General features: G+C 38.8%; 1 protein-coding gene across 1 annotated transcript; it reads right to left on the minus strand.

The window, feature by feature from the left end:
* Positions 1 to 371: 371 nt before the first annotated feature.
* On the minus strand, positions 372 to 18,855 carry LOC105495943 (zinc finger protein 722-like). The gene is given in 5 exon segments (XM_024797334.2): positions 372 to 701; positions 703 to 1,352; positions 13,169 to 13,264; positions 13,749 to 13,875; positions 18,817 to 18,855. Coding segments are annotated over 5 exon segments (1,242 nt in total).
* Between the last annotated feature and the right edge of the window lie 727 nt (positions 18,856 to 19,582).

A 19,582-nucleotide genomic window follows, 5' to 3' on the forward strand; every position in this document is an offset into this window, starting at 1 on the left:
GCCTGTAATCCCAGCTACTCATGAGGGTGAGGGAGGAGAATCACTTGAACCTGGAAGGCAGAGGTTGCAGTGAGCTGACTTCGTGCCACTGCACTCCAGCCTGGGTGACAAAGGGAGATGCCATCTCAAAAAAATACATTTTTTTAAAATAAATTCTCTTGGGTTCATTAAGGTTTGAGGGTTGGTCAAAGGCTTTGTTACATTTTTTCACATTTAAAATTTTTGTCCAATATGAATTCTCTAATTTTCTATTAAGGTTTGGAACTTGTTAAAGGCTTGTCCATATTCTCATATTCTCTACACTTGTAATGTTTTATTCCAGTATAAATTATTTTCTGTATTATAAGACCTGAGGGCTGGACTTTGCCACATTATTTACATTTGTAGGGTTTCTCTCCAGTATGAATTATCTTATGTTTAGCAAGACTTGAATGCCTCTTAAAAGCTTTGTCACACTGTTCACATTTGTAGGGTTTCTCTCCAGTATGAATTCTCTTATGTGTCTTAAGGGTTGAGGAGCAGCTAAATGCTTTGCCACATTCTTCACATGTGTAGGGTTTCTCTCCAGTATGAATTCTCTTGTGTTCAGTGAGGGCTGAGGATACGCTAAAGGCTTTGCCACATTCTTCACATTTGTAGGGTCTCTCTCCAGTATGAATTCTCTTGTGTTCAGTGAGGGATGAGGATAAGCTAAAGGCTTTGTTTGCCACATTCTTCACATTTGTAGGGTCTTTCTCCAGTATGAATTCTCTTGTGATTAGTAAGTGTTGAGGAGCACCTAAAGGCTTGGCCACATTCTTCACATGTGTAGGGTTTCTCTCCGGTGTGAATTCTCTTGTGTCTAGTAAGGTTTGAGGGCCACCTAAAGGCTTTGCCACATTCCTCACATCTGTAGGGTTCCTCTCCAGTATGAATTCTTTTATGTGCAGTAAGGTTTGAGGAGGGGTTAAAGGATTTGCTACATTCATCACATTTGTAGGACTTCTCCCTGGTATGAATTATCTGATGTTGATTTAGGTGTGAAAACATGCAAAATGATTTGCCATATTTTTTACATTTCAAATGTTTCTTTCCAGTGCATCTTGTTTCATGTCTATTGCAATTTGAAAATTTACCAAAGACTTTGACACATTTATGAGTCTGAAATATTTTGTTTTGGGTATTTGACAAACATCGGTTAACTTCATTATAACCTCCTTTGTGCACCTCACACTCACCCACACTTTTACAGCATTTTTTAAATTGTAAATTCTCATGTCCACATTTTCCATATGTTCTCGGTATTACTGTTTGGAGTGAATCTTTTATGCCCTGCTCTGGATGAAGTTCTTGGGTGAAATGAGAACATGTAACTGAAAGACATAAAAATCACAAGTTACAGCACTTACTAGACTCAGATAAATATACTTTACAAATCGAATATATAAAATTATACAAGGCACATTAGCAAAATGGCATATCAAAATACTACAGGCCACAATTCCTTCATAGATGTATAAATGTAACAACATCATAGTAATCAAAATACCTTTGGTGGAAATTTATAGAGTAAGTGTGTGCCCGATGTGAGCACAATGTCAAAAGCCATATATAGAGAAAAGAAAAGTCAGCTACATTTACCCAACACAGCCCTTCCTCATCCCCAATAGAACATGGTGCCTTTAATGACAGCTTTAAGTCTTGAGATCAAAAGTGAATGTTACAACAGCAGAAAGACTGCAGTACCATGGATGGAAAATAGGTGTAGAAAGTAGTTATTGACAAGTAATGTGAAGAAGTCTTCTAACTGAAAAATAAATACAAAATTGCAGACAAGACACATCATGAGAACATATTTGGGAGACTCCCAAAACCTCTACCTAAGACAATTGGTTTCAGGCTATACCAGAAAAGAGCTGCATTATAAAGATTGTGAAAGGCAGTTTTATGTTAATGTCTAAATCTTAACCAAAGATTATAATGTATACGAAGTATTTGGGCAACATGGTCCAATCAAAAAAAACAAAATTTTCAAAAGCAACTATAAAAATAAAGATGTATATATTAATTTATAAAATTTAAGATAATCCATATTTTGCTCAATGAGAAAACTGGAAAACCAGACATCAGATAAGTGAGAATATCAACAAAAGGCTTGGAATAATAAAAATAGACAATTGTGAAGGTAAAAAAGAATAACTGAAATAAATTTAAAGTATGAAAAAAGTAATGTAAAAAATGAAGAAACTAAACAAACAAACTAGGATATATACATATAAAAAGATCCATAACACATATTTAAGCAAAGTTTCAAAAGTCACAAACCAGAATATAATCTTGGGAGCTGCAAGATAAAAGTGAGGTATTATTTACAAGCCTAGTCCTCTGAGACAACCAGTGAATTTGTCAACAGAAACCTTGCAGGTCAGAAAAGAACTGTGTTAAATGGTCAAAGGCTGAAGAAAAAATCTTCATTGTGAGAATAATGTAACCAGCAAAAAATGTACTATAAAATAAATAAAAAATAAAGATCTTCCAGAATAAACAAATGCTGGAAAAACATATAAGCACCGCATGTGCCCTAAATAAAATGCTGAAAAGAGGTCTTTCAACTTAAAATAATAGACGAAAAAAATATATAATCATATAAAATACATGTTTTTGAGAAACATGCATATACACACACAAAACAAATCCGTGGTATTATTGTGATGCTGCAGAAAACATTTTTAGTTATTCTTTAAAATTTGAAAGATATAAGCATAAAAAAATCATAAAACATAAAATGATACAATTAGCAACATCAATAGAAGCATAGGGTAGATATAATGAGGACAAATTTTTCTATGCAACTGAAGTCATTTTTTTAAACCAGGTTAAAATATACTGTTGTAGCATTAACAGGTTTTATAAAATCTCTAATGTAGCACAAAGAAAAAATCTTTATAGACACACAAAAGAAATGTATATATTAATTTATAAAATTTAAGATAATCCATATTATCTTAAATGCTATTACTAGCATGAGACGTTACTAGTTACTAATATGAGACAAAGACTGATTACTAGCATGAGACAAAGACTGATATTATATAATGGTAAAATGAGTCCATTTACTAGGAATCTATAACTATTATGTCTATCTATATGTATATGCATATATAACATCAGGGCTTCAAAATGTATAAAGCAAATATTTACAAAAATGAAGCAAGAAATCAAATAGCAACATAAAATTATAAACATTAAGACCTCACTTTCAATAATAAATTAAAAATTTAAATAAAAAAATCAATTAAAAAACAGAAAACCTGAGGAACATTATATTGTGTATGAATTCATTTTGCAATGCTATAGAAAATAACCTTAGACTGGGTAACTTTTTTTTTATTTTTATTTTTATTATCTTTTTGAGACAGAGTCTTGTTCTGTCGCCGAGGCTGGAGTGCAGTGGTGCAATCTTGGCTCACTGCAAGCCCCGTCTCCCAGGTTCACACCATTCTCCTGCCTCAGCCTCCTGAGTAGCTGGGACTACAGGCGCCTACCACCACGCTCGGCTAATTTTTTTGTATTTTTAGTAGAGACGGAGTTTCACCGTGTTAGCCACGATGGTCTTGATCTCCCGACCTCGTGATCCGGAGACTGGGTAATTTATAAAGAAAAAGATTTCTTTGGTTCACAGTTCAGTAGACTGTACAAGAAGTATATGCCAGTATTTGCTTCTGGTGAGGATATGAAAAAGCTCACAATTATAGTGGAAGGCAAAAAAGAACCAAACATGTCACATGGTGAAAGATGATGCACGTGTGAGGTGGAGTAATCAGGTTCCTTTAAGCAACCAGCTCTCATGTGAATTAACAGACTGAGAACTCTATGATTACCAAGGGGATTGTGCCAAGTCATTCATGAGGGATTTGTCTCCATGATGCAAACAGCTCTCATTAGGCCCCACATCCACCATTGGAGATTACATTTCAATATGAGATTTGGAGGGCATCTATACCATATCACAAACCAAATAGGCTAAACAGACATGTACAGAACTCTCCAGTCAAAAGCAAGTGGATACACAATATTCTTATTTGCACCTGGTGCATTCTGTTAGAACACACGAGTCTTAGTAAATTTAAAAAGATCAGCCAGGTGCAGTGGCTCACAGGTGTAATCCCAGAACTTTGGGAGGCCAAGGTGGAAGGATCACTTGGGGCAAGAGGTTTGATACTAGCCTTGGGAACATGGTGAGACCCTGTCTCTACAAATAATTAAAAATTAGCTGGGCATGGCCGGGCACGGTGGCTCACGCCTGTAATCCCAGCACTTTGGAAGGCCAAGGCATGTGGATCACAAGGTCAAGAGATCGAGACCATCCTGGCCAACATGGTGAAACCCCATCTCTACTAAAAAAAAAAAAAATTAAAAAAAAAAAAAAAAAGCCAGGTGTGTTAGTGGGCCCCTGTAGTCCCAGCTATTCAGGAGGCTGAGGCAGGAAAATCACTTGAATCTGGGAGGCGGAGGATGCAGTGAGCAAAGATTGCACCACTGCACTCCAGCCTGGGGAACAGAGCAAGACTCCATTTCAAAAAAAAAAAATTAGCTGGGCTTGGTAGGGTAGGCCTGTAGTGCCAGCCACTCAGGAGGCCATGGTGGAAGGATTACTTGAGTCCAAGAGGTTGAGGCTGCAGTGAGACAAGATTGTGTTACTGCACTACAGTCTGGGCAACAGAGTGAGAAATGCTGTGTCAAAAAAAATTTAAGAAAAGCAAAATCATACAGTGTATGTTTTCTAATCAAAACTAAATAAAAATGAAAAGGAAAAAAGTAAAACTGGCAAATCAAAAATATGTGGAAATAAACACATTCTTCAATATATTCTTGCACAAGGTCATATAATTTAATTTAATTTAATATTTTTGCTCAAGGGTCAACATATTTAAGTGACAACTTAATTTGTTAAGAAGTCAGTATAACCCATAGTGGTGAACAAATTTAATATAATCTGTATCAAAATTCCAAAAGTATATTTATTCCTGAAATATTGTTTAAAATTTTTAAATTTTATTATGAACTATATCTAGAGAAACGCACATGAAAAACACAGAGGCATTATGCTCCATAATTTCAAAACACAATAAAAAGCTGCAATAACAGTATGTGGTATTCACAAAAAGACAGATAAAGACATGATAAAATAGGGAGACCAGCAATGAACTCTTCTGTGCATGACCAAATAATCTGCCACAAGGTTGCCATGAGCAGACAATGGAGAAAATATCATCCCTTCAACAGATAATGTTGAAAACTGGATATCTACATTGAAAAAATGAAGTTGAATACTTTAATTGCATCATATACAAAAGATATTTTAAACAAAATACTTAGACTAATAAAAAAAAAAACTAATGAAACTCTTAGAAAAAAATACAGTGGAAAGACATGACATTGGTCTTGGCACCATTTTCTTAGACATGCCATCAAATGTATGAGCCACGAATAGGAGAACAGAAAACTTTAACTGGACTAAACTTCAAAATTTCTGCAGTCAAATAAAACATTTAATAGAGTGACAGTGTCACCCAAGAAATGGGTGACAATATTTGAAAATCACATGTGATGACTTAATATTGAGAATATATAAACAACTCCTAGAACTAGACAACAATAACTGATGATTTAATAATCTAATAATTACTTGATTTAGAAATGAACAAATGAGCCTGGTGCAGAGGCTCACACGTAATCCCAGAACTCTGAGAGGCTGAAGTGGGCAGATCACCTGAGGTCAGGAATTTGAGACCAGCCTGACCAACATGGTGAAACCCATCTCTACTAAAAATGCAAAATTAGCTGGGCATGGTGGCACATCCCTAATCCCAGCTACTCAGGAGGCTGAAGCAGAAGAATTGTTTGAATCTGGAAGGCAGAGATTGCCATGAGCCAAAACTGTGCCATTGCACTGCAGCCTGGCTAACAAGAGCGAAACTCCATCTCAAAAACAAAAAAGAAAGAAAAGAAAAGAAAAAGAAAAGAAATGGACAAATGATTAAACTAAACTTTAATAAAACAGATATACACCCAGTTCCAAGATGGCCAAAAAGGAACAGCTCCAGTCTGCAGCTCCCAGTGTGACTGATGCAGAAGATGGGTGCTTTCTGCATTTCCAACTAAGGTGCCTGGTTTATCTCAATGGGACTGGTTAGACAGTGGGTGCAGCCCACAGAGGGTGAGCCAAAGCAGGGTGGGGCATCGCCTCACCTGGGAAGAGCAAGGCATCGGGGGAATTCTCTTTCCTAGCCAAGGGAAGCCGTGACAGACTGCATCAGGAAAGTCGGGACACTGCCACCTAAATACTGGGCTTTTCTAATGGTCTTAGCAAATGGCACACCAAGAGTTTATATCCCGTGCCTGGCTCAGTAGGTCCCACACCCATGGAGCCTTGCTCACTGCTAGCGCAGTAGTCCAAGATCAAACTGCGAGGTGGCAGCCTGGCTGTGGGAGGGGCATCCACCATTGCTAAGGTTTGAGTAGGTAAACAAAGCGGCCAAGAAGCTCGAACTGGGTAGAGCCCACTGCAGCTCAACAAAGCCTGCCTGCCTTTGTAGACTCCACCTCTGGGGGTAGGGTACAGCTGAACAAAAGGCAGCAGAAACTTCTGCACACTTAAACATCCCTGTCTGACAGCTCCGCAAAGAGCAGTGGTTCTTCCAGCATGGTGTTTGAGTTCTGAGAACGGACAGACTGCCTCCTCAAGTGGGTCCCTGACCCCTGTGTAGCCTAACTGGGAGACGACTCCCAGTAAGGGCCAATTGACACATCATACAGCAGGTGCTCCTCTGAGATGAAGATTCCAGAGGAAGGATTAGGCAGCAATATTTGTTGTTCTGCATTATTTGCTGTTCCGCAGTCTCTGCTGATGATACCCAGGCAAACAGGGTCTGGAGTGGACCTCCAGCAAACTCCAACAGACCTGCAGCTGAGGGACTTAACTGTTGGAAGGAAAATTAACAAACAGAAAGGAATAGCATCCACATCAACAAAAAGGACAACCATACCAAAACCCCATCTGTAGGTCACCATCATCAAAGACCAAAGGTAGATAAAACCACAAAGATGGGGAGAAACCAGAGCAGAAAAGCTGAAAATTCTAAAAACCAGAGCACCCCTTCTCCTCTGAAGGAACACAGATCCTTGCCAGCAACAGAACAAAGCTGGACAGAGAACGACTTTGATGAGTTGACAGAAGTAGGCTTCAGAAGATCAATAATAACAAACTTCTCTGAGCTAAAGGAGGATGTTTGAACCCATCCCAAAGAAGCTAAAAACCTTGAAAAAAGATTAGATGAATGGCTAACTAGAATAAACAGTGTAGAAAAGACCTTAAATGACCTGATGGAGCTGAAAACCATGGAACAAGTACTACGTGACGCATGCACAAGCTTCAGTAGCTGATTTGATCAAGTGAAAGAAAGGGTATCAGTGACTGAAGATCAAATTAATGAAATGAAGCGAGAAGAGAAGTTAAGACAAAAAAAAAAAAGAGTAAAAAGAAACAAACAAAGCCTCCAAGAAATATGGGACTATGTGAAAAGACCAAATCTACGTTTGATTGGTATACCTGAAAGTGATGGGGAGAATGGAACCAAGCTGGAAAACACACTTCAGGATATTCTTCAGGAGAACTTCCCCAACCTAGTAAGGCAGGCCAACATTCAAATTCAGGAAATACAGAGAATGCCACAAAGATACTCCTCAAGAAGAGCAACCCCAAGACACATAATTGTCAGATTCACCAAGGTTGAAATGAAGGAAAAAAATGTTAAGGGCAGCCAGAGAGAAAAGTCAGGTTACCCACAAAGGGAAGCCTGTCAGACTAACAGCAGATCTCTTGGCAGAAACTCTACAAGCCAGGAGAGAGTGGGGGCCAATAGTCAACATTCTTAAAGAGAATAATTTTCAAACCAGAATCTCATATCCAGCCAAACTAAGCTTCATAAGTGAAGAAGAAATAAAATCCTTTACAGACAAGCAAATGCTGAGAGATTTTGTCACCACCAGGCCTGCCTTACAAGCGCTCCTGAAGGAAGCACTAAACATGGAAGGGAACAACCGGTACCAGCCACTGCAAAAACATGTGAAATTGTAAAGATCATTGATGCTAGGAAGAAACTGCATCAACTAACAGGCAAAATAACCAGCTAACATCATAATGACAGAATCAAAATCACACCTAACAATATTAACCTTAAATGTAAATTAGCTAAATGCCCCAATTAAAAGACACAGACTGGCAAATTGGATAAAGAGTCAAGACCCATCAGTGTGCTGTATTCAGGAGACCCATTTCACATGCGGAGACGCACATAGGCTCAAAATAAAGGGATGGAGGAAGATCTACCAAGCAAATGCAAAGCAAAAAAAAGCAGGGGTTGCAATCCTAGTGTCTGATAAAGCAGACTTTGAACCAACAAAGATCAAAAGAGACAAAGAAGGCCATTACATAATGGTAAAGGGATCAATGCAATAAGAAGAGCTAACTATCCTAAATATATATGCACCCAAAACAGGAGCACCCAGATTCATAAAGCAAGTCCTTAGAGACCTACAAAGAGACTTAGACTCCCACACAATAATATTGGGAGACTTTAACACCCCACTGTCAACATTAGACAGATCAACAAGACAGAAGGTTAACAAGGATATCCAGGAATTGAACTCAGCTCTGCACCAAGCAGACCTAATAGACATCTACAGAACTCTCCAAGCCAAATCAATAGAATAGACATTCTTCTTAGCATCACATCACACTTATTCCAAAATTGACCACACAGTTGGAAGTAAAGCACTCCTCAGCAAATGTAAAAGAACAGAAATCACAACAAACTGTCTCTCAGACCACAGTGCAATCAAATTAGAACTCAGGATTAAGAAACTCACTCAAAACTACACAAGTACATGGAAACTGAACAACCTGCTCCTGAATGACTACTGGGTACATAATGAAATGAAGGCAGAAATAAATATGTTGTTTGAAACCAATGAGTACAAAGACACAATGTACCAGAATCTCTGGGACACGTTTAAAGCAGTGTGTAGAGGGAAATTTGTAGCACTAAATGCTCACAAGAGGAAGCAGGAAAGATCTAAAATCGACACCCTAACATCACAATGAAAAGAACTAGGAAGCAAGAGAAGACAAATTTAAAAGCTAGCAGAAGGCAAGAAATAGCTAAGATCAAAGCAGAACTGAAGGAGATAGAGATACAAAAAAAGGGTTCAAAAAATCAATGAATCCAGAAGCTGATTTTTTGAAAAGATCACCAAAATTGATAGACCACTAGAAAGACTAATAAAGAAGAAAAGAGAGAAGAATCAAATAGACAGAATGAAAAATGATAAAGGGGATATCACCACCGACCCCACAGAAATACAAACTGCCATCAGAGAATACTATAAACACCTCTACACAAATAAACTAGAAAATATAGAAGAAATGGATAAATTCCTGGACACATACACCTTCCCAAGACTAAACCAGTAAGAAGTTGAATCCCTAAATAGACCAATAACAGACTCTGAAATTGAGGCTATAATTAAAAGCCTACCAACCAATAAAAGTCCAGGACCAGACAGTTTCACAGCTGAATTCTACCAGAGGTATAAAGAGGAGCTGGTACCATTCCTTCTGAAACTATTCCAATCAATAGAAAAAGAGGGAATCCACCCTAACTCATTTTATGAGGCCAACATCATCCTGATACCAAAGCCTGGCAGAGATACAACAAAAAAGAATTTTAGACCAATATCCCTGAACATCCATGCAAAAATCCTCAATAAAATACTGGCAAACCGAATCCAGCAGCACATCAAAAAGCTTATTCACCATGATCAAGTGGGCTTCATCCCTGGGATGCAAGGCTGGTTCAACATACACACACAAAAAAACTTAATGCATCACATAAACAGAACCAAAGACAAAACCACGTCATTATCTCAATAGATGCAGAAAAGGTTTTCGACAAAATTCAACAGCGCTTCATGCTAAAAACTCTCAATAAACTAGGTATTGATGGAACATATCTCAAAATAATAAGAGCTATTTATGACAAACCCACAGCGAGTATCATACTGAATGGGCAAAAACTGGAAGCATTCCCTTTGAAAACTAGCACAAGACAGGGATGCCCTCTCACCACTCCTATTCAACATACTGTTGGAAGTTCTAGCCAGGGCAATCAGGCAAGAAAAATAAATAAAGGGTATTCAATTAGGAAAAGAGAAAGTCAAATAGTCCCTGTTTGCAGATGACATGATTGTATATTTAGAAAACCCCATTGTCTCAGCCCCAAATCTCCTTAAGCTGATAAGCAACTTCAGCAAAGTCTCAGGATACAAAATCAATGTGCAAAAATCACAAGCATTCCTATACACCAATAACAGACAAACAGAGAGCCAAATCATGAGTGAACTCCCATTCACAATTGCTACAAACAATAAAATACCTAGGAATCCAACTTACAAGGGATGTGAAGTACCTCTTTAAGGAGAACTGCAAACCACTGCTAAACGAAATCAAAGAGGACACAAACAAATGGAAGAACATTCCATGCTCATGGATAGGAAGAATCAATACTGTGAAAATGGCCATACTGTACTGCCCAAGGTAATTTATAGATTCAATGCCACTCCCATCAAGCTACCAATGACTTTCTTCACAGAATTGGAAAATATAAGTTCATATGGAACCAAAAAAGAGCCTGCATTGCCAAGACAATCCTAAGCAAAAAGAGCAAAGCTGGAGGCATCACGCTACCTATACTATACTACCTTATACTATACTATACTATACTATACTATACTATACTATACTATACTATACTATACTATACCACAAGGCTACAGTAACCAAAACAGCATGGTACTGGTACCAAAACAGAGATATAGACCAATGGAACAGAACAGAGCCCTCAAAAATAACACCACACATCTACAACCATCTGATCTTTGACAAACCTGAAAGAAACAACAAATGGGGAAACGATTCCCTATTTAATAAATGGTGCTGGGAAAACTGGCTAGCCATATGTAGAAAGCTGAAACTGGATCCCTACCTTACACCTGATACAAACATTCATTCCAGATGGATTAAAGATTTAAATGTTAGATCTAAAACCATAAAAACCCTAGAAGAAAACCTAGGCAATACCATACAGGACATAGGCATGGGCAAGGACTTCATGACTAACACACCAAAAGCAATAGCAACAAAAGCCAAAATGGACAAATGAGATCTAATTAAACTAAAGAGCTTCTGCACAGCAAAGGAAACTACTATCAGGGTGAACAGGCAACCTACAGAATGGGAGAAAATTTTTGCAATCTACTCATCTGACAAAGGGCTAATATCCAGAATCTACAAAGAACTTAAACAAACTTGCAAGAAAAAAATCAACCCCATCAAAAACTGGGCAAAGGATATGAACGGACACTTCTCAAAAGAAGACATTCATACAGCCAACAGACACATGAAAAAATGCTCATCATCACTGGCCATCAGAGAAATGCAAATCAAAACCACAATGAGATACCATCTCACACCAGTTAGAATGGCAATCATTAAAACAGGAAACAACAGGTGCTGGAGAGGATGTGGAGAAATAGGAACACTCTTACACTGTTGGTGGGATTGTAAACTAGTTCAACCATTGTGGAAGACAGCGTGGCGACTCCTCAAGGATCTAGAACTAGAAATACCATTTGACCCAGCCATCCCATTACTGGGGATATACCCAAAGGATTATAAATCATGCTACTATAAAGACACATGCACACGTATGTTTATTGCGGCACTATTCACAATAGTAAAGACTTGGAACCAACCGAAATGTCCATAAAGGATAGACTGGATTAAGAAAATGTGGCACATATACACCATGAAATACTATGCAGCCATAAAAAAGGATGAGTTCATGTATTTTGTACGGACACAGATGAAGCTGGAAACCGTCATTCTGAGCCAACTATCAGAATGCCAGAAAACCAAACACCACGTGTTCTCATTCACAGGTGGTAATTGAACAGTGAGAACTTGGACACAGGGCAGGGAACATCACACACCAGGGCCTGTCGTGGGGTGGGAGAATGGGGGAGGGATAGCATTAGGAGAAATACCTAATGTAAATGACGAGTTAATGGGTGCAGCAAATCAACATGGCACATGTATACATATGTAACAAACCTGCACATTGTGCACACGTACCCTAGAACTTAAAGGATATATATACACACACACACAAATGGGAAGAAGGACTTGAAAGGTTGCACAAAATTAATAATTTACAGAAAAATGCAAAACAAAGTCACAATACAAAACAAAATTACCTTACACCAATTACAATGGCCACTAGAAATTTTTTCAAAACACCAACTATGTTGATAATATAAAGAAATTGAAACCTATGTAAGTTGTTGATGAGAAAAGAGATGCAGCCATCATAAAAATATCATAAATGTTCTTCAAATAATTAAAAATGAAATTATCATATAATACAGAAATACCATTTATGAATCTATATCTAAAACATACAACAGTAAAATGAAGACATAAGCAATACCCTGCTTGCATATCCCCCCACAGCAAGTATTACAACCCAGCCTCTAAATAAATACATACATACATATATAACAATTAAAAAATGAAAAAAAATTTTGTAAAAAACTTTAAACTATATTTCAAGGCTATAGTAATAAAAACCAGAATGGTCTGTGTAGAAAAGTGGACAACCACCAATGAAACAGAAATTACTATTCTCACACATTTTAGACACGATACAAAAAAAAATTTTTTTAAACTGTTTAACATAGAGTTTCTCAAAAATACACAGATATTAGTGTGTCCCCAAAAGCAATGGCAAAGCAGTCAGTTTTTTCAGTCCCTGATAAGCCATAAAGAAAACTTTGGCTCACACTGTGAACTTGAAAAAAGATTATTGAAGAGAAAGCAGAATCCTTGGAGAATTTAACAGCATGGGGCAGAAGGTGTCCCTGTGTGAGAGCAAAAGAAAAAAGTGACTTGAGCTTCTCAGAAACTCTTTCCATCAAAGCACAGTTCCCCAGACCACATTTTAAGGGCTGGCTGCCTCCTTGATTTGTGTACCTCTCATCTGTGTCATCTGCTTCATTCGCTCTCACCTACCTGGCTGTTTGGCTACCATCTCATTTCTCTTTATATTCCAAGACTCTTTATTTTGCTCCAGACAGGTGATCAAGTCTGGCTTAGAGTCAGCAATACCTGTTTTATTAAGAAAAAAAGTAACATAAATCTTGCTGAATTCTTTAACTACCAACCTAGTATTATGCTTAGTAAAGAGGATATAATAGAAAATTCTAGAAAATTAATATTGATTCATAACAGAACTTTCTACGTATTTACAAAATATTTTAAAATTGTGGGTCCTTAATCTCACTACTCAGTATTACTGAATTAAACATTGGTGGTGGCAACTGAATTCTAAGGCATGGGAAACGCTATTTTACGCCATGACATTTTTGGAATTGCCACTAACCTAGAGCAAAAGATACATAAGCTCAGGAAAGGGAAAAGTTCAGGTCAAGATAAAACATCGTGAAGAATTTGTTCTACACCAATGAATTCCCAAGATTTTCTTAAAATTGGAGAGCTAAAATATATTCATGCAAAGCAGAAATTACCAAAATTATCTTAGAAAAGAGAGAAAGGCAATATATTAGGAATTGTGTATTGAAGTTTTCCTCACCCAGGGAGACCAGGTTTCTGTAGTTCTCTAACATCACATCTCTATATAAATTCTGCTGAGCACGATCCAGGCATTGCCATTCCGCCAGAGAGAATTCTATAGCTATGTCTCTGAATGTCAACAATCCCTGAAAAAACAAAACAAAACAAACAAACAAAAAAAAAAACCACTCATGAACACACAAACAGTTACCATGTATCTGTAGGCAGAGATTTGTATTTGACTTAAGAGAGTAAAAAGAAGTGGTTTTCAGTTACAAGAGTGACTAAAATTATTCAACAAGATAATTTTTAACACTGAAGTATTCTCTAACTCTGAGAAAAGAGAATAGCATAAGATCCACAATACAACTATAGATTTGATACTTTTCTGGATGATAAATTATAAAATTAAGGGCATCAACATAGACATGTCTTTTTTTTCTATTTTTCTTTTCTTCTTTTTTTTGAGACCAAGTCACACCCTGTTGCCCAGGCTGGAGTGCAGTGGCATGATCTTGGCTCAGTGCAACTTCCACCTCCTGGGTTCAATCGATTCTCCTGCCTCAGCCTCCCAAGTAGCTGAGACTACAGGCGTAAGCCACCATGCCTGGCTAATTTTTGTAATTTTACTAGAGATGGGGTTTCTCCATGTTGGCCAGGCAGGTCTTGAACTCCTGACCTCAGGTGATCCACCCACCTGGCCTCCCAAAGTGCTGGGATGGCAGGCATGACCCACCTCACCTGCTGGACATACTATTTTTGAGTGCTATATTTACGTCATAGAGAATAAGTGGTGTGTATTTCTCAAATAGAACAGTCATGATGACTTGGAAGGTACCTCTCAAGTCTTAATATGTGCAATAAACTAAAGATCTTGTGCAGATTTTGTTTCAGGAGATTTCGGATAAAGTCTGAATTTCTGAATTTTTAGCAAGCTCACCAATGTTTCTAGCCTACTAAGAGTATTTTGTCAAACATCCAGTAAGCGGCAGAGTCTGAGTTTTTCCCAGTTTCTCTCATCTGTAAATAAACATAAGAGCCTTCATTTTTAAAAGACAAATATATGCAAAAGTCATCGAAGCCGGGCGCGGTGGCTCAAGCCTGTAATCCCAGCACTTTGGGAGGCTGAGACGGGCGGATCACGAGGTCAGGAGATCGAGACCATCCTGGCTAACACGGTGAAACCCCGTCTCTACTAAAAAAATACAAAACACTAGCCGGGCGAGGTGGCGGGCGCCTGTAATCCCAGCTACTCGGGAGGCTGAGGCAGAAGAATGGCGTAAACCCGGGAGGCGGAGCTTGCAGTGAGCTGAGATCCGGCCACAGCACTCCAGCCTGGGCGACAGAGCGAGACTCAGTCTCAAAAAAAAAAAAAAAAAAAAAAGTCATCGAAAAAGAAAGGACAACTTCCAGATTAAATGTGATGGTTTATGCACTTCAGCTAGGAAATCTCCTAAATGTACTTAATAATTAAGAGAATAATAATTAATAGTGGAAAAAATGTCATTGAGATCTTGAACCAAGTGAATAACATTGTTATCAACTTTATTAGGATACATTTGTATTATGTACTGATGGACACAGGCCACAACATCACTGCTGTGATATTTCTCGCCTCTCAGAAAAGTAAATTGTAATCCAAATTTAATTATATGGATGTACATATATTTGTTTTTCTTTTTTTTTTTTTTTTTAGAGATGGAGTCACGCTCTGTCACCCAGGCTGGAGTGTAGAGGTGCAATCTGCAATCTCGTCTCACTGCAACCTCTACCTCCTGAGTTCAAGCAATTCTCCTGCCTCAACCTCCCAAGTAGCTGGGATTACAGATGCGTGCAACACACCTGGCTAATTTTTGTTTGTTTTTTCCATAGAGACGAGGTTTCACCATGTTGGCCAGTCTAGCCTCGAACTCCTGACCTCATGTGATCTGCCTGCCTCGGCCTCCCAAAGTGCTGGGATTATAAGCCTGAGACACCACACTTGGCCTAAATTTAATTATAAAGAAACATCAGTTTTATGCAAAGTCAAAGATGCAGATAACTTCCCTGTGCTGTAATTTTTAACAGTAATTTTAAGTAGTCTTTCTTTAGCACCCTGGAGAGCAAGTATCTCCTAATAGTTTTTTCAGAACTTTCTTTTTTTTTTTTTTTTTTTTTTTTTTTTTTTTTTTTTTTTTTTGAGACGGAGTCTCGCTCTGTCGCTCGGGCTGGAGTGCAGTGGCCGGATCTCAGCTCACTGCAAGCTCCGCCTCCCAGGTTTACGCTATTCTCCTGCCTCAGCCTCCCGAGTAGCTGGGACTACAGGCGCCCGCCACCTCGCCCGGCTAGTTTTTTGTATTTTTTAGTAGAGACGGGGTTTCACGGTGTTAGCCAGGATGGTCTCGATCTCCTGACCTCGTGATCCGCCCGTCTCGGCCTCCCAAAGTGCTGGGATTACAGGCTTGAGCCACCGCGCCCGGCCAGTTTTTTCAGAACTTTCTGGGTAATAAATGCCATTCTGTTTAAATGAGCATTTTCTAAATCCTGTTCTGCCTGGAAATAATAGAGTACACAGATAAAACCCCAACAGGATATGTTTCACTTTTCACTAATATCCAAAGACAATTGTGTTTCCCCAGTAGAAATATTGAGTATTTACACCTTCTCACGTTCAACAGCTACAATGGGAACATTTTAAATATTGCAGGTCATAAATTTGTAGTAAGAATTCTACATGGCATACAAGAATCCAAGATGAAGAAAATGTATGGAACGTTATGGCATATAGAGAAAATATTTTTTTTTCAGAACCCCTTGCCTATCATAAAAACGATAAAAATATAGTTGAAACGAACTCATTAGGGATCAACAGTACAAGTAGAGAAGTAAAAATTTGCAAGTTCCGAACAGATGGCATTGCCAAAGGCAGAATGGACACCACGCTTAATCTGAGATATGCATGCCTGAGAAAAAGTGATTTTTTTCTTTTCCTCCTCTTTCTCTGAAATGTATTTTCAGATAAGATGCTCTGGACATATCAAACCCGCATCTTGAGAATATGCCTTTAAAGCACAATCTATTTACCTGCTACCACCACACACACCCATGGGCAGAAAGACCGAGACTTGAAGAAAACATTCACCCATTTTTGTTGTTTATAATGGAAAAGATTTAAGAGCAATGGGAGAACAATGAGCTTCTCCATAACTATTAAAATATGAGTTTCTTTTTCCCTGCCCTCCCCTATCAGACACCAGCAATCTTCTTTACAGTAATGGGAGCATGAACTGCACTGACCTCTTCCTACCAAACGGAAACAGGGCAGGCAGTGCAGCCTTCCTTAGATGCGAAGGTTGAACTAAACTCTCCTGAATGTATCTTGAACCCCTCAAGTGTATAAGTTACTTGATAATCTCGGCCCTGCTTTATGCAAAGTGATTCTGCAGGATCCAAAAGGGTCCAGGAATGGGCTTTTTCAACAAGTCCCCTGTAAATGCGGATTGTGCTTTCCCAGACACATTATTAGCATTAGCGAGAGAAAGCAGGCACAGCAAAGAGTCCCTTACACCCGCCACGTCTGTCACAATACACATACTTGTGATACAAATAAAGACAACCAACCACCATGCTGAAATATTATATTTTTTGTTGACTTTTTTAAGTTTACAGGGACAACAGAAGGCAGCAATGTCTGAGTAAATCTGCACCTAGGAAATATGTACACATGTACTAATAAAATGTTTATTAAGCAGGTACTATGTGCTCAGGAGCATGTCACAGAACACTGTGTTGGGAATGACACATTTTGTGATTTAATTTTCGTAGCACCCTGGGAGTTGGTACTAAGTATTGAATAATTTTTAGCATTTAGATTAAGAGCACAGCATTTTTTTCTTCTTATGTTTCTCTATCATTACTTTTAAAAAGAAAATGTATAGAAGAGTAATTCAATACAATACCACAAAAAACATATGAAATGATGCAATTACATAAAAATTGAGTAATCATCTTCCAAATGGCTATTTTGTAAATAATGAAATCAAGGCAGACATAAAAAAAATTTTTGAAACTAGTTACAGCCAAAATACAACATACTAGAATCTCTGTTACAGCTAAGGCAGTGTTAAGAACAAAATGTGTATCACGAAACACCCACATCAAAAAGTTAGAAAGATCTCAATTTAAAAATCTAATGTTACAATTAAAAGAATTTCAAAAGTAAGATCAAACCAACTTCAACGCTCGCAAAAGACAAGAAATAACCAAAATCAGAGCTGAGACATAAATAGTACAAGGGGTTGGGCGCTGTGGCTCACTCCTGTAACTCCAGCACTTTGGGAGGCCAAGGTGGGGAGATCACGAGGTCAGGAGTTCGAGACCAGCCTGGCCAACATGGTGAATCCCCGTGTCTACTAAAAATACAAAAATTAACTGGGCGTGTGGCACATGCCTGTAATCCCAGCTACTCGAGAGGATGAGGCAGGAGAATTGCTTGAAACTGGAAGGCGGAGGTTGCAGTGAGCCAAGATTGCACCACTGTACTCTAGCCTGGACAACAGAATGAGACTTCATCTTAAAAAAAAAAAAAAAAAGTTCAATGAAACCGGAAGTTGCTTTGCATAAAGCAGGGCCGAGATTACCAAGTAACTTATAAACTTGAGGGATTCAAGATACATTCAGGAGAGTTTAGTTCAACCTTCGCATCTAAGGAAGGCTGCATGCACTGCCTGCCCTGTTTCCGTTTGGTAGGAAGAGGTCAATGCAGTTCATGCTTCCATTACTGTAAAGAAGATTGCTGGTGTCTGATAGGGCAGGGCAGGGAAAAAGAAACTTATATTTTAATAGTTATGGAGAAGCTCATTGTTCTCCCATTGCTCTTAAATCTTTTCCGTTATAAACAACAAAAATGGGTGAGATGAGGCGCTGGGAGGGCAGAGCTGCCCAGCATCTTACGCTTCGAGGGGACTAAGAGCCGAGCTGGGCCAAGGATGATATGGGTCCTCAGACCCCGGAGCGGACTGTGAGGAAGTCTGGGTCCTGCTACAGCCACTTTCAGCTGGTTCCAACCAGCTTCCGCCCCTCTCTCAGATGACAGACCCAGCACTCACCATTTCTCGGCTTCCAGGGGATTCCGGTGTTTTAGCCATAAATCTGCGAATACCTGCAGGACACGAAGCCACAGAGTCTTGGCCTCTAGGAGCAGAGGACGCAGAGCCGTGAAGAGAAGAACTGGAGCTCTAGACACAGAGAAACACAAAGGACCCGGAAAATTACGGAAGCGTCCTGGTCTCTCCAGCTGCATGCCTGATTGAACAGTTTCTAGTCCACGGCCCCTGATTGAATAAGGTTTCAGGCCCCACCCTTCATGCCTGAATGACAGAATATTTGATCACTGGGCTGAATGAAGTAAAAACAACAGCCTAGGCAGCAGCCTTTACAGGCAAGTCTTCTTCCCTGATCTGAGCCAGGTCAACACCAGAGGATACTTGCGTTTAACCTTGTGTATAACGTCATATGCATTTATAAATGATATATAATATAGTTATTCATAAATTGAAAGAATATAATGACAATTATTTTTAAAATTTGGATGTTATGCAGTGAAACCCGCCTCTACTAAAAATACAAAAAAAAAATTAGCGGGGTGTGGTGGCCGGCGCCTGTAGTCCCAGCTACCCGGGAGGCTGAGGCAGGAGAATGGCGTGAATCCGGGAGGGGGAGCTTGCAGTGAGCCGAGATCGTGCCACTGCACTCCAGCCTGGGCGACAGTGTGAGACTCCATCTCAAAAAAAAAAAAAAAAAAAGAAAGAAAGAAAAATTTGGATGTTCTGACCTTCCTTGCTGTGGATCCTTTGCAGTGATATGGTTTGACTC

The sequence above is a fragment of the Macaca nemestrina genome, chromosome 4 (genome assembly GCF_043159975.1).
Source record: "Macaca nemestrina isolate mMacNem1 chromosome 4, mMacNem.hap1, whole genome shotgun sequence".
Classification (NCBI taxonomy): Eukaryota; Metazoa; Chordata; class Mammalia; order Primates; family Cercopithecidae; genus Macaca; species Macaca nemestrina.